This window comes from Microtus oregoni, unplaced genomic scaffold (assembly GCF_018167655.1).
Source record: "Microtus oregoni isolate MIOR12 unplaced genomic scaffold, Mior012 000026F_ref0000081, whole genome shotgun sequence".
Taxonomy (NCBI): domain Eukaryota; kingdom Metazoa; phylum Chordata; class Mammalia; order Rodentia; family Cricetidae; genus Microtus; species Microtus oregoni.
This window is the reverse complement of record NW_024543085.1, coordinates 25,809,599-25,824,810: the sequence shown is the minus strand read 5'-3', so window position 1 is coordinate 25,824,810 and position 15,212 is coordinate 25,809,599. Positions and strand designations below refer to the sequence as shown.

General features: G+C 39.4%; 1 protein-coding gene across 2 annotated transcripts in view; it reads right to left on the bottom strand.

The window, feature by feature from the left end:
* The window catches only part of Klhdc10 (kelch domain containing 10), a 54,678-nt gene that overhangs the window by 16,197 nt on the left and 23,269 nt on the right, over positions 1 to 15,212 (bottom strand). Inside the window, exons 2-3 of one of the 2 annotated variants that reach the window (XM_041675468.1) lie at positions 13,431 to 13,517; positions 1,584 to 1,805 (exon numbers count right to left, since the gene is read on the bottom strand). In XM_041675468.1, the coding sequence (XP_041531402.1) occupies positions 1,584 to 1,805; positions 13,431 to 13,517 (309 nt within the window). The remainder of the gene's footprint in view (positions 1 to 1,583; positions 1,806 to 13,430; positions 13,518 to 15,212) is intronic. The other variant, XM_041675469.1, reaches the window with a different exon arrangement.

The following is a 15,212-nucleotide window of genomic DNA, read 5'->3' as shown; positions in this document are numbered from 1 at the left end:
GACCATCTGAAAAGCTCAAACATGTCTACTTTAATGATCTTAAGGATTCTTCAGAACATGGCTAGTTCATACTGTACTGAAAGATTATCTCACATGCTCACTGGTAGATGTATGATACATAGCCAAAGTGTACTAGAGCATTTCATGAAATACAACAGTGTATAGCAATGTCAAGCCTATGAACTACAACAGTGTATAGCAATGTCAAGCCTATGAACTACAGAATACCACTGCTGTTCAAGACAAATACATAGCCAGCCAGAGGAAAACAATCTATCATCTTTGCCCTGGAAAAGAACCTGTAAGATTCAGATGAAGAAATCAAAGGGTCATTTTCTGTCAGAGGAATAATCTTTATATTTTAAACTATGGTTTCTGTCAGTTTAATCCTCCACCAGATAAAAAGAAACACCAATATCCTGCAGACAAGTTTTGTATTCTATCTTTATCTATTTTGTTTGCCATAATTTACACAATCTTCCCTTTTTTCTTTCTTCCTTCCTTCAGTAGTTCCCCAACTTCACACACCATAGCAGTCAACAGTCTACACAGCAGTGGGTAACAGTCTGCACCATAGCAGTCAACAGTCTACACAGCAGTGGGTAACAGTCTGCACCATAGCGGTCAACAGTCTACACCACAGTGGGTAACAGTCTGCACCTAGCGGTTAACAGTCTGCACTGTAGTGCTGTTAAGAATTCGACTTAATTTTAGTGTGACTTCAGGAAAACTAGTTAACCTCCTTAACTTAATTTTCACAACAACCCTATTAGGTCGGAACTGTAAATGTTATTTTCTTCTCTCTTTCCTCTGTCTCCCTCTCTGTGCTGTTTGAATCCATAACTTGGTACACTCTACCACTAAGCAATGAGCCCAACCTCCACTTTTAGAGATGATAAACACAAACAGAAATAGCAAATATTTGTGTTTTAATTCCTCTGTTTATTTGTCTTCAGGAAATAAGGTCTTGCTACTTAACCCAGGCTAGCCTTGAACTCACTGTAATCCTTCTGTCTCAGCCTCTCAAGTGTTAGGATTATGGGCATGAACTACCATGCCTGGTAAGAACAGTTTAAATAACTTGCTGATGGTTTCCTAAAAAGAGCTGGGATTCAATCCTGGTCACTCTGGCTTCAGAGCATGCACTCTTAGCCATTATTCTCGGGGCCTTTATGAAACCTTGGGTTCTTCATTAGTACAGTGGAAATCACTGTAGAAACTTAACATAGTGATGATGTAAGGAAGCGAAGTCCTTCACTTAACAGCTATTAACTATCATAGTTACAACTCCATTGTTTCATTTTGACTACATTTTTCCTAACATATATAATACTTTATACTGAACCCTCTGAGACATTGCTAATCTTACTTTATAGGCAAATAAAGTTAAAACTCATCTGGCAATCCAGTACTTACAGTTAGATTCAAACCCAGGAACTCAGGGGTTCAAAGCCACCACACTATATTATCATCACAGTGAAATGCCTATTCGTGACAATACTTACTCATGCTTCAATAGTGTAAATTACTAACAGGGAACAAGTGGTTCACAGAGTTAAAATATCACAACTGCTGGCACTTACGTGACATAGATGCCAGCTCCCGGGGCATATAGCCATCTGTGCCCATCTGGTGCCACACGCCTGTTGCAAAATGATACCTCCAAAGCTCCCTGAAGAGAGGATAGTCTTCATTATCCGGCCCTCCCGACTCATCATAGTCTGGGTTATACCCTCCAAACACATAGAGATTGGTATTATCTGCCACACAACGATGTCCACTGCGTGCTGGGGGAGGTCTGTGGCCTATGGAAGAAGAGCATGGTGTTCCAAAAATGGCCCATAGATGAAGAGCATAAACAAAATTAGTAACAACCATTTGAATTAAAAGGGAGTCAGGAGGGATTCTTAACACAAAATGTCATTTACTTAGGTTATTTTATACACTCATACAGACTACTTAGGATTTAAGGAGCTAGTCTTCGCTTTTATTTCATGATTTCTAAATTTCAAAGACTAAGAGAGATTTTTCCCCAAGAGAGGTGACACAGCATGGTAAACTCAAGGAAATGGCTGACAATGTGGAATTCAAGAAAAGGAAGAGGAGAGGCCTACTACTTCAGAGGCTAAGAGGGCAGAGGACAGATTTTCTTACTATTTAGGGGAGAACACAGGCAATCTGGATTAAACTGTGACTACTGGAGAAAGCAACCACAAACATGAATGAGTCATGCCTAAATAAACACAAACATGTAAGCATACATTTAAAAAGAAAACTGGTCCTTATGTGATCAGAGCAAAATTAATTCTCTGAATACCATTCCAAAACTTTTCAAAGAAAACCTTGCATTTATCCCAAAAATCTTATATTCTGTTTAAAGTTATTACTAGGAAAAGCTATTTATGAAAAAACATTTAATTCAAAATGGTCAAAAATTTCAAAATGGAAGCCGGGTGGTGGTGGCACACGCCTTTAATCCCAGCACTCGGGAGGCAGAGGCAGGCGGATCTCTGTGAGTTCGAGACCAGCCTGGACTACAAGAGCTAGTTCCAGGACAGGCTCCAAAGCCACAGAGAAACCCTGTCTTGAAAAACCAAAAAAAAAAAAAAAAAAAAAAAAAATTTCAAAATGGAACTAAGCCCTGACCTCTGAGACTCCAAGGCTTGGTAAAGATCCTGGATAGGACCCCAGGACCACAAAAAAAGTAAAGTTTGGCAAACAGGAAAGAGGCAAGTTCTAGATTTAAAAATTTCTGTTCTTTATGATACCAGAAATGAAAGCTGCCTTGTTCATGACTGGCAATCATTCCACCACTGAGCTACAGCCACAGAATCTTTCTATATTTTCAGTTGCATTAACTAGCCAGGCCTTGTGGCATAAGCCTGTTTTAATTGTGATCTAAGCTACTCAGGGGGCTGAATCAGGAAAACCATAATTTCAATGTCTGCCTGGGCTCAGCACATAAGTTAAGGAGCAGCTCAGGCAATTTAGAGATAACCTGGTCTGCTCAAAATTAAAAAAAAAAAAAAGAAGATAGATAGATAGAGAGAGAGGGAGGGAGGGACGGAGGGAGGGAGAGAGGAAAGGAAGGAAGGAGAAAGGAAGGAAGGAAGGAAGGAAGAAAAGATAAGATTGGTGATGCAGCTCAAGTGGGTAGAGTACTTGCCTAGCATAGTCAAGGCCCTTAACTTAATCCCCAGCATATAATAAATAAATGATTAAATTATATACACATATACTGGTTCATTTAAAATTATTTTTTTTTTTAAATATTTATTTATTTATTATGTATACAATATTCTGTCTGTGTGTATGCCTGCAGGCCAGAAGAGGGCACCAGACCCTATTACAGATGGTTGTGAGCCACCATGTGGTTGCTGGGAATTGAACTCAGGACCCTTGGAAGAGCAGGCAGTGCTCTTAACCTCTGAGCCATCTCTCCAGCCCTTAAAATTATTTTGATATCATTTTAAAGGATGGAAAAAAAAGCCCACTACTTTATATTTCTATTATCCTCATGACTTCTTATACCAGTCTACAGAAATCCTTGAATAGTTATAGAACCAAACAAGATAAAATATGATATGGACTAAGACGAAACTATATTTGCTATAACCCTAAAAACATCTCTATTTTCATGTGCTACTGATACTAGTTCATTAGGACACTGCTAGACCCCAATAAATATGCTTTACTAATAAGTATCTATTACCAACCTAATAAGGCCTTTCATGTTTTTTTAAGCAAAAACCCCACCTTCTAGGGTATACTTTAGAACAAGACTTGAAACAATATGTACAGAACTAGAGCAACCAAAAAACAAAGCAACACTGAATCTCTTAGTTACTCTGGCCCATGTCAGTCTGTGTGCAAGGCACTGTCAACCGGTTTCTTAAGGGCCTGGGTCAAGCATCTCAGAGCTCTCCACTTACTCTCTAAGCTGAGTTAGCCTCGTGGTCAGCAGGCCTAGAGTCCTTCCTTTGACCTTGGCCTAGCCCACCTACCCTTTAAGTGTCCAGCGGAAGAAACGCTTCCAAGTCTACTCCATGCAGCCTTTTTGAGGGCTCTTCGGGTTCAGCAGCCTCCTGCTCAAATGTTAGGGCAGACTGAACAGTTATCAGATGGAAGCAGTGTAACTTCATAAATATGAGTGTAATACCAGGCACCTAGAATCAGCTAGCAAATTTACAAATGAGCTGTTATCTAACGTGAGTGAAGAACTGAGTTTCCTTCTGGCACACTGGAAACACAGGAGAGAGAGTGTGCAAGAGTGAGCAAGGGCTCCCATGACCTGTAGGCTGAATGTAGGTTCTTTCAACCAGTACCTTGTGCAAGCCACTGACCTTCACTGAATCCTCACATCGAGCTGGGGATAGTATCACTGTACCCCACAGATTTGCTGTTTTTAAATGTTCACTGGTTTATGCGTGTATCTTTCCAGGTGGCGGTGAGCTATCTGAGGGAAGAGAAATGTATGTGCACTCACTTTTCTATAACCAAGCCTAAGTAAGGCTCACAGAAAACACTGACCAAAGTCGAGAACGAACTAGTTAACTCTTCTCGGCTCACCTCATGTTTGTTTTTCTAATGCAAACAGAGTAAAAGTGCCTCAGAGGCAAACAGCGCACGCTTACCCTGCATCACCCACAACACCTGACACTGCTGGGAAAACAACCCCGTCCTAAAGCCTCCCTGAGTTTAACTTTAGGCCAGAGTAAACAGTGGCAAGGACAATCAAAACCATGTGCAGCTCTGTGGGCTCTGACATGGTTTTTCCAAGATACATGGCATAGAGCTCAACAGAAGAGCAGGCGCTTAGCATGTGCATGGCCCTGGCTTCAATTCCCAACAGTGAAGGAAGAAAGGGGAAGAGGGGGAGGGTGTGATCTAGGTGACAGGTGTTGGGCTGTGGAATGATCTTTGCAAGTTATAAATACAGCTAGGAATTAGCAAGATAAACTTCAACAGTTGCTACACTCAATAGACGGGAACTAAGAATCTCTAGAATGCTATTATTTTTTCATTTCCAGAAGCCATTAGATAACTTTTAGGTTTTTACGTTTTAGGCAAATGTGAAAAGAATACAGTAACATTCTAGGACTCTCTCTCAGGGGACACGAAGCACAGAATGTGTTCCAAGTTTACCAAAAATATCATTGTGCACATAACTCATTTGGAGTAAACACTGAGGCAAAATGAAAAGATGATTTGACATAAAATGTATCCATTCATCCACTCTAAGTCCAAATATTACTGGACAACAGCTGTGAACTGTTCTCGTGACAGGTGCTGGGCCAGAGACACTGTCTCTGGGGGCTTACAGTCCAGCTCTGCCCTGCACAGCACAGTAGTTCCTGGCCACCCCTGAAATGTGACTGGGCCAAACTGGGATCCCTAAAAAGAATGTAAAATTACTAGTTCTATTAACATAGATGGTAATGTTTAACATCATGCCTTGTTTTTCATGTGGCTGCTATAAAACTTAAGTTCATAGCTCATATTTCTATCAGACAGTGCTGGGTTAATCTAACAGCTAACTTCTATGGATCTCATGATCTATTCAAATGAAATGACCGCGTCAAGAGCATCTGATCAGTGCTTGATAAATGCTAGACATTCTATCAAAGAGCCTTTGCAGCTGTACTGAGTAACTCACTCCTTCCCACAGATTTAACTGACATACCAGAAACCCGTTTTGTTTTTAATAAATCACAGGAATTTGTCAGGGCAATGCCACAGGAACCAAGCATTAATTTTTATCAGATAGCATACAGCACAGGCTCCTCGACTTGGACAAAACGAGATTGGGTTTTAGTCTAAAGTCTCTGAATCCTCAATCAAGTTTTCAGCTAATCACCCCCAGGTTTGGGTTACCTGGGTTCCAGAACTCTCACTAGAAATCATGGGAGCAGGATTTCACGGTGAGCTCAGCAGTAAAGGTGCTCGCCCCCAAGCCTGAAGACTCCTCGGATAGACATGGAGGAGAGAACTCACTCCTGAAAGCTGAACTCTCATCTCACACACACATGCATGCATGTACACACTCACAAAATGTAAGAACTTTTAATACATATAAAGGCAAATGTAGAAGTAAAAAAATGGAAAATGAACCTACATGCCAAGGTGATCTAACAACCAGAAGAGACACATGCCTGTGAGACCATGGACCTGGATTTCCTGGATCAACCTTTTACTCTAACTCAGAGTCAACAGGAGCCATGGTGACTAGGGAAGTGTTTGAATTTGTAGCAGAAACCAAGTAGCTATCTGAGATTATACAACTGATGATTAGGTCATTCCCAATGCTCTGATTATAACAAAAAATACTGGAATAAAGTTTCTTCTACGTGTTCACATGAAAATTTATGAATATTTCTAGAAATAGAACTTTTGGGTCATAGGAACACGTTTCAAATGTTTATACAGAAAACTATTGTAGAGCCATGTTGTTCCTCCAATAGCTAAACTGGACCAATTTATACTCCTAAATATGTGTATGAAAGTGTATTTTTTTTTTTACAAAAAAATTATTTATTATGTATACAATGTTCTTTCTGTGTGTATGCCTGAAGGCCAGAAGAGGGCACCAGACCTCATTACAGATGGTTGTGAGCCACCATGTGGTTGCTGGGAATTGAACTCAGGACCTTTGGAAGAGCGGGCAATGCTCTTAACCGCTGAGCCATCTCTCCAGCCCTGAAAGTGTATATTTTGTTCTTTCTTTGAGACAAAGGTCTTAGGTAGCCCAGGATTACCTCAAGTTCTCTACAAACCAAGGATGATTTGAGCTCCTGATCTTCCTACCTCTGCTTCCAGACTGCTGGCACTACAGGTATGGGTCACCATGCCCGATTTTTGCAGTCTTGGGGATGAAACTCAGGACTTGGGAGGCGACATAGGCAGATCTTTGTGAATTCAAGGCCAGCCTGGTTTACAGCATAGTTCCAAGACAGAGTTGTTACAGAGAAACCCTGTCTCAAAAAATTAAATGAAAAGAAGTTGTTCCCTATCAGAAAAGGGTATATTTTAAAAATAAAATTTGTACTGAAATGTTACATACAGAAAGTACAGATATAAGGCCACAGTGTGAGCAATTTTGTATTTTTAAAGCAGGGGAAAGTCATACTTTTTCTCTGAATCTGTAAGTGTAAGTACTGCCAACTCCCAGAAGCTTTCTTCCCCTCTTAACCACAACAGCCTTCAACTCACTTCATCACTTCTAGAAGTAATTTTTTTTTTAGATTGTGTGATGTATATGCATGTATAGGCATCATGAGCACACCTGTGCTCGTGGAGGCCAGGAGGAACTGCCACGCTGGTGCTGGGAATCAAACCTGGGTCCTCAGCAAGAGCAACAAATGCTTTTAATCTCTAAGCCATCTGTCCAACCCCAATAATTTTTCTCTCAATCATAAAACTAGCAGTCTCTTTATAGCCTTATTATATGTTATCTTGCCTAGGTATGCATCCCCAAATACTATTTGAAGTGTCTAACAAAACGATGTAGTACATATTCTTTTGGGTTCTTATGTACCATTGTTCTGAGGCGTCCCTCATGTTATATTGTGAAGATGGTGCACAGTCTGCTCATTTCCATTGTTAAACAGCATTTCTGTGTGCGTATACAGCACAACTTACTTATTCTGTTTAGTTCTATGAATGGACACTTAGATGATTTCAACCTATGGCTCATAATATTGATATAAACATTTCCATACATGTTTTCAGGTGTACAGGGAGTCATATTGCTGTTGGTTATAAATCCAGAAATGAAATTTCTGAGTCTTACAGGAAATCTTTATTAGATAAGGCTAAACAATGTCAATGGTTAGAACCGTTTCCACAGCCACCAGCAGCATATGAGGTGCTCTCAGCCCCACCCGCCTACCAATACTCGGCAGTCACTGCTGTCGTTTGAATAATTCCTGTCAGTCTACAAACCCATCTCATGCTGTACTCACATTTCTCTCATTGCTTATCAAGTTGAGTGTTTTTCTTTCTTTCTTTCTTTTTGAAGATAGGGTTTCTCTGTGTAGCTGTCCTGGATGTCTTGGAACTAGCTCTGTAGAAGAAGCATGTCTCGAACTCACAGAGATCTCTGCATCTGCCTCCCAAGTGCTAAAATTAAAGGCATGTGCCTCCATGCCCAACCAAGTTGAGTGTTCTTTATGTTAACTGGCCATTTGGAATTTTCTTTTCAGTAAATGCCTATTTCACACTTTTACACATTCTTCTAATGAGAAGTCTTTTGTTTGGTTGGCTTTTTTGAGACAGGATTTCTCTGTGTACCCCTGGCTGTCCTGGAACTCACTCTGTAGACCAGAATGGCCTCCGACTGAGAGATCTGCCTGCCTCTGCCTCCCAGGTGCTAGAATTAAAGACATGTGCCACCATCACCCAGCTGAGATGTCTTTTTTAAAAATTAACTTATACAAATTCATTGTATAAGTTTGTAGTAAAGATGCTCAGTTTTCACCTATATATTTCAATATTATTAAAACTTCATATTTTAGTAAGATTTGTTTTTGCTTGGGTATATATGTGTGGTGAGTATGCATTTGTGCATGTGTACATGTGTGTATGAGCACAGGCACGTGTGCATGGAGGCCCAGGGCTGATCTGGGAGTCATCTTGTTGACTGAGGAAAGGTCTCTCAATTTAACTTTGATATAGCTTAGACTAACTAGTCAGCTTGCTGCTGGGCCCCCATGTCTCAGCCTTCCCAGGACTAGAATTATAGGCAGGCTGCTATGCCCCTGGCACTTACATGGATTGTGACAGATCCAAACTGGTCCTCAGGCATGTACAGCAAGCACTTTATTCATTAAGCCATCTTCTTAGTCCCCTCAATAAGACTTATAGTTTGTTTTGTTTTGTTTTTTTTCTTTTCTTTCTTCCTTTTTTTTTTTCTTTTGGTTTTTGGAGACAGGTTTCTCTGTGTAGCTTTGGCTGTCCTGGAACTCACTCTGTAGACCACGCTGTCCTTGAACTCACATAGATCTGCCTGCCTTTGCCTTCCAAATGCTGGGATTACCATGTGCTGCCACCACCCAGCCTGACATGTACATTTTAAAACAAAACAAAAAAAAATTGTGAGATCTTTAATGCTACTTCCAACTTGCTTAATGTTATAGAATGTAATACATATGTATACTCACATATTTACACAAATCCTCTATATTATTAGAAATCTTTGCAATTATACTTAGCTTCATGGACAAGTTTCACTGGCGTTTCCACAACACTACTACATATATTCAAATCTTCCTCGTTTGGGATTTTTCACATTACCAGAATTATCTATCTCTAAAACTAATTTTCCCAACATGAGTATATGGCATAAATTTTCGCATCTCTTATTTATTTTGACCTCCCCCCAAACAGAATCTATCTACAAAATAATTTCCCCTGAGAACACTAAATGCAGTCATCTTTGGCAGTCATGATGCAGGTTAGAAACTCAGGGTCAGTCTTGAGTCTTGCTGAGCAAACAATTCGCTATCACTCTGTGAGGGTACCGCTCATGATGAGAGTTTCCTAATGTTCCACAGGGTTTCCTCAAGACCAGGTATAATTGTACACATTTTTAATCTAGCAATCTTTGTGAGTTGATGCCATCAAGTCTCAGTCAAGCCAGGGCCACTTAGTAAGAACCCTGTCTTAAATATAAAAAATAAACACTAGTTAAAAAAAAAAAAAAGACAAACCAGGCATAGTGGCTCATGCCTTTAATTACAGCACCCAGAAGGCAGAGACAGATGATCTATGAATTCAGAGCTAGCCTGGTCTGTAAAGTGAGTTCCAGGCAGCAAGGGATTAGATAGAAGGTAGGTAGGTAGGTAGGTAGGTAGATAGATAAATTGTGTCTTGAAAAAAACACGAAATGTTGAAATGGCCATGAGCCAGTGATGGGGGTGCACATCTTTAATCCTAGTACTCAAGAGGCAGAGGCAGGCAGATCTCTGTGAGTTCAAGGCCAGGCTGGTCTAGACAGTAAATTACAAGTGAAATTACATAGTGAGACCTTGCCCCCCCAAATTAAAATAAATAAAATTAGTCTCTGATATCTACCATATATCAAGAACGCTTGGTTTTGGACTACATTATATTCAGTGTTGGTTTCTCATTCGATATAATTCCATTTTTTAAGGCAGCCTCATGTAGCCCAGGCTATTCTGGAACTTACTACATAGCTGATGTTGACCTGAACTCCAGATCCTCCTGCCTTTACCTTCCACATTCTAAGATACCAGTGTGTGATACCATACCTAGTTTTCTTTTTCCCCGAGATAGGGTTCCTCTATGTAACAGTCCTAGCTGGCCTGAACTCACAGATATCCGCCTGCCTCTGCCTCCATGCCTCGTTTTTAATTAGTTTTGCAGTTTTGAGAACTGAATTCATGCAGGCAAGTGCTCTACCATTAGACTCCACCCCCCACCATCTGCTTGTTTTTAATTACCCTGAAATTCCTCAAAATTCCTAAAAAACTAGCAGCTAACATTAACTAAACATTCCTAGACATAATTAAAAACTTTGCAAACATTCTCTCTCAATATTTCTCTCTGTAAAAAGGTACTATTATCACCATTCTAGATTTACAAATTAAGGAAACTGAGGCAAATAAAGAAATAAATAAGCAATGATTTGCCCAGGGTCACACAGTTGGCAAATGGCAGAGCCTGGATTCAGAAACAGATATCTGACTCCAAACTTCCTTTTTCTTTTATTTTCAATACAATTATGACATAACATCATCTATCAATTTTTTTCATCTTCAATGGTATTGGAGAACTGAAGACGGTAAGTGGATGCTTTCAGTTTACTACAAAACCAAGTCTGATCCTGAAAATTATCCTTCAACAGTGCTCCTATTTGGCCCTTTCCAGCTCCTTACTGCCAGTATGCAAAAAATCTTTGAGAGTACCATGCCTGAGTCTGCATAAACACCATATTCAAGCTACCTGCTGCCTGCGGTTCTACCCTTCCCTTGCAAAATCCCACTCAGATTTAAGCAACTTTTCTTAAAAAAAAAAAAATCAAATGACACTATTCTGTCATCCTCTTCTCCATTTGCTGGTAAGAAACCTCTTTGGTGTGCCCCATGCCATACCACCTTATTAGGACACTTCTCACAAATAATTTCATCCCAATTACTCTGCAATTGTCTGTCTACCTGGTTCTCTAAGATCTGCATTATCAGTCTAGGAAGTACAGTAACTGCTACACAGGAAACAATCCAGAAATACCAAATGAAAGGATGAATGATGAACAGAGAGTTAAACCTAAGAAAGCTGATGGAACACTCAGAGATCATGGAAAAGGACAGAGCAATGAATTCCCACCTTTCATGGGTGGAAATCAGAAACTAGGGGACAAAATGGACAAAGAGTAAGAAGAAAACATCTAGGATCATCTAGTATTATGACCCAAAGGAAGAGAAAACGCAGGTGGCCAATGGCATCACACACTCAAACTGGTCAAAGGGGAGAAGACAGACAAGGCCACTGCTTCAGGGAGGCTTGTGGTGCTCTTTATACCCCAATGCTAAGCCTGCCCCTCTTTTCAGAATTAACTATCACCAACTTTCTCAGGCATTTTGAACTTAGGACTCACAAACATCCAGTGGTATAAAACTTACCTGTGCAGTGTTTTTCCCCAGGATTTTTTTTTTAATGGAGGCTATGTAAAAAACAAAAAACCTACCATGCAGAAATAACCAAGGGCTTTTCTGGTCATCTTATATTTTTATAAAATTTTAGACAATTTTTAAAGATGTTTTAAGTGTGCTTGAGTGTCTGCCTGCAAGCATGTGCAGCACACGAGGACCTGACGCTGGCAGAGTCAAAGGGGAGCATGAGATCCTCTGCATTGGTGCGTATGCTCGGGGGCCACCACGAGGGTGCTGGCAACTGACCGGATCTTCTGCGGGAGCACAAGTGCTCTGACCTCTGAGCCATCTCCCCAGCCTCACACAACTGTTTTTCATTAAACTCTATATCCTAATTATTTTTCTTTTGGGATGGTGAACGGTGGTTGACTATCACTGAACTTCTTATCTTGATCTATTTAGTACTGGTTTTAGTTTTTTTCATGCTCTAGGGTTTGGCTGCTAAAAATATGGTACACACTAGATAGAGAAACGTCTATAGCGGCTGTAGAATTTTCCCTTACGTAATTTTTTGTTGCCGTTTATTATTTGAGAAAGGGTCTCCCTGTGTAATCCTGGCTGGTCTGGAATTTGCTATGTAGACCAAGCTGGCTTGGAACTCACTAATCTGTCTGCCTTAAAGGTGTACTGCAACTACACCCAGCTTAGGTTTTTAACTGAATATCTTCAATTAAAATGAGATTAAATGAATTGCAAGTAATTTAATAAGGTTTAAATTACAACATCAAGCATGCTTGTCTGATAATTTGCTATAGCTAAAAAAAAAAACAGTAAACTAGAGTTTTCAATCCTCTTCTGAGCAATTTCTCAGTACCGTCTAGAGCTGATGGGAAAGTGGGAAGTAGAAACAATGAGATCTTTCTAACAGAAGAGCTGCCCAGTCAAAGCACCACAGCTTTAAAGTTGATACATTTTGTCAGTTACATACAAAAGGTCTGCATAAAAGGTCAACATTTAAACTTTCTTTTCCCACACCCTTGCCAACATGGGTAGTTTTATTTTAATCTTCCCATCTAATAAGTAAAAATATTATTTTAATTATTATGTTTATTTCACAGTAGTGAACTAAATGAGGTTTATATTTACTGGCAAATATTTTTTAATATTTTATGTATTATTTATTTATAAATTGTATGTGTTGTGTGTGTGCATATACACTGTGCCTCAGCACGTGTGTGGAAGTCAGAGCACAACTAATGGGAGTAATTTCTTCCTTTCTACTGTGTGGGGCTTGGCAGCAAGCTCTTTTACCCCCTGAGCCATTTGGGGCTCCTCAACTAGCATTTCTTTATGTATTGACTATTTATATGCACATTTACTTATTTTTCTAGTAAATACAGATTACTTGTTTCTAGGATCTCTTTATATTCATATTAAAGACCTGTTACAAATGCTTTCCACAGCTTTTTATTTACAATATTTAATACAAAGGTTTTTTTTTCATTTAGACTATCACATCATCTTTTATTTCTTCCTTAGAATCACATCCTACACTTGAAGACTGTATGGACCAGTGGTATTCGTAAAGTAATCTGCTCTAACAACGAGGGCACATTAAGAGAGTCTGACTTTCCCCAAACTTGTCATTACAAATCCAACAGTGGTCAGTATAAAATATAAGTTTAAAACTGAAGCCTATACTCCTTTATTTCAATGTTGACTGCTAGACAACTTAAAGAAAACAGTTTTGAATTTAGAAAATCCATTCAAAATTCCCTTTAACCCACAGGAAGCACAGACCTCTTGCTAGTTATCACCCACCTCTCAAGAACCTGTTAGGGATCCTTATGATGGGACAGGACTGAATGAAGCGTCTCCTAACTGGGTCCCATCGTATTTTCTTCTTACCTGTCACCACAATTATCAGCAGTAAGTCAGACACATACAACACATGGCAAATAATACATAGTTACTGTATTATAAAGACAGAAAAACAGGAAACAAAACAATACTTGAATACAGAAGGAAAGTGACTTAAGTATCATTTAACTCTGGAGTTAAAATGCAACAGTACATAAGCAGCGATGAAAGTCGTCCACTCTTATTCCCCACACAATACAATCATGCACACCTCCTTATTCCCCACACAATACAATCATGCACACCTCCTTAGAGCTGCTTCAACAGCATGAACACTCAAATAACGACCAATGCCATCTTGTGGCAAAAATTTACCAGGAGTTTTAGAAACGATTAGAAAGAAGTCTTTTAAAGCCAATGAAGCCAAAAGGAGCTCTACCCAAAAGCATCAGGCACAACACAGGCTCCTCTGCTCAAGACTTGGTACCTTTCTTTACTAGTTAGGAAGCAATGGATACTGGCTTTTATTAAGAAAGCCGCTGTTCTCATTAAAATTAAAATTAGATGATAACCAAGTCAAACAAACATTTGCTATCTGGGACCTCCATGCAACACAGGCAGGAGGAGTACATGTGCCTTCCTAGGAAGGAAATTAGCTCCACACTAGCCCCAATTAAAACTTGTTTTCTTGCAAAAATAGAAGAAAAACATAATGCGCTTATAAAACTGTTCACGGGGCAATTTTCTCTCTTCACAAAGTTTTGAGACTCCCCATTAAAATAGCTTCTGTCAAAAACAAATTTACCATTGTTTGTATAACACACAAAGTTTATGTGCGCTTCCACATACATTATGTCACACAGTTCCCTCAACATCCAGAACTGGCTCAGCACTCGCGTCATCAGGCACCTGCTATGCCTGAATCCCTGTGTTAGCACCTAGAGCTGCAAAAGAAGGATATGACTCATTCTACCTGGAAGAATTCATGTCAGGTAAGCAAAGAATTTGTAGAAACAACAGTCACATCACAGTGAAGTAAGTGGAACAAGGGCTAGAAAATCCCTCACAGATCTGATCACCGTCACGGTGTTAGGAAGGAAGCGGAAGGAAAAGTGACTGATGGAGGGTGAGGAGCCGGCCTAAACATCCCGTCTTTCCACTACATCACACCTACCCTGGCTCCAATCCCCTAGAAAGAAAAATGGGTGTTGTTTTAAGTGATTGGAAATATATTCAGGTGCTCATCAGCAGGTCTAGCTTGATAATTCAAACACTGACATGGAGAAACACAAATTCTCTTTAATGCATGACCTTCACAATACTGTGGAGAAAGAGACATAGGGAAATTATATTCTTGCAAAGGGGGTTTACTTTTAATACTCTAAAATCTTTTAGGTCTGTGTTAACCAAACGTTGGTCTCTAGTTCACTTCTAGGTTAAGGTGAAAATTCCAGCCCAATATAAAATGATAAACATATGAACAAAAAGCTAATATGTTCTCTTCAGAGCTCTATCCTTTTTTATTGCTAAATAATCTTTATTTCCTAAGAGGATGATGATAGAAATTTTTATTTGGTCTTATTTCTAAAATGTCTCTGCCTAAAAAATAGAAAATTTGCAGGCCTACATTTACTCTAATATATAAATGTGTGTGTATATATATATACATATATGTATATATGTATATATATATATACACACACACACACACATATTTTTAAATATACAGACCATGACATCAAA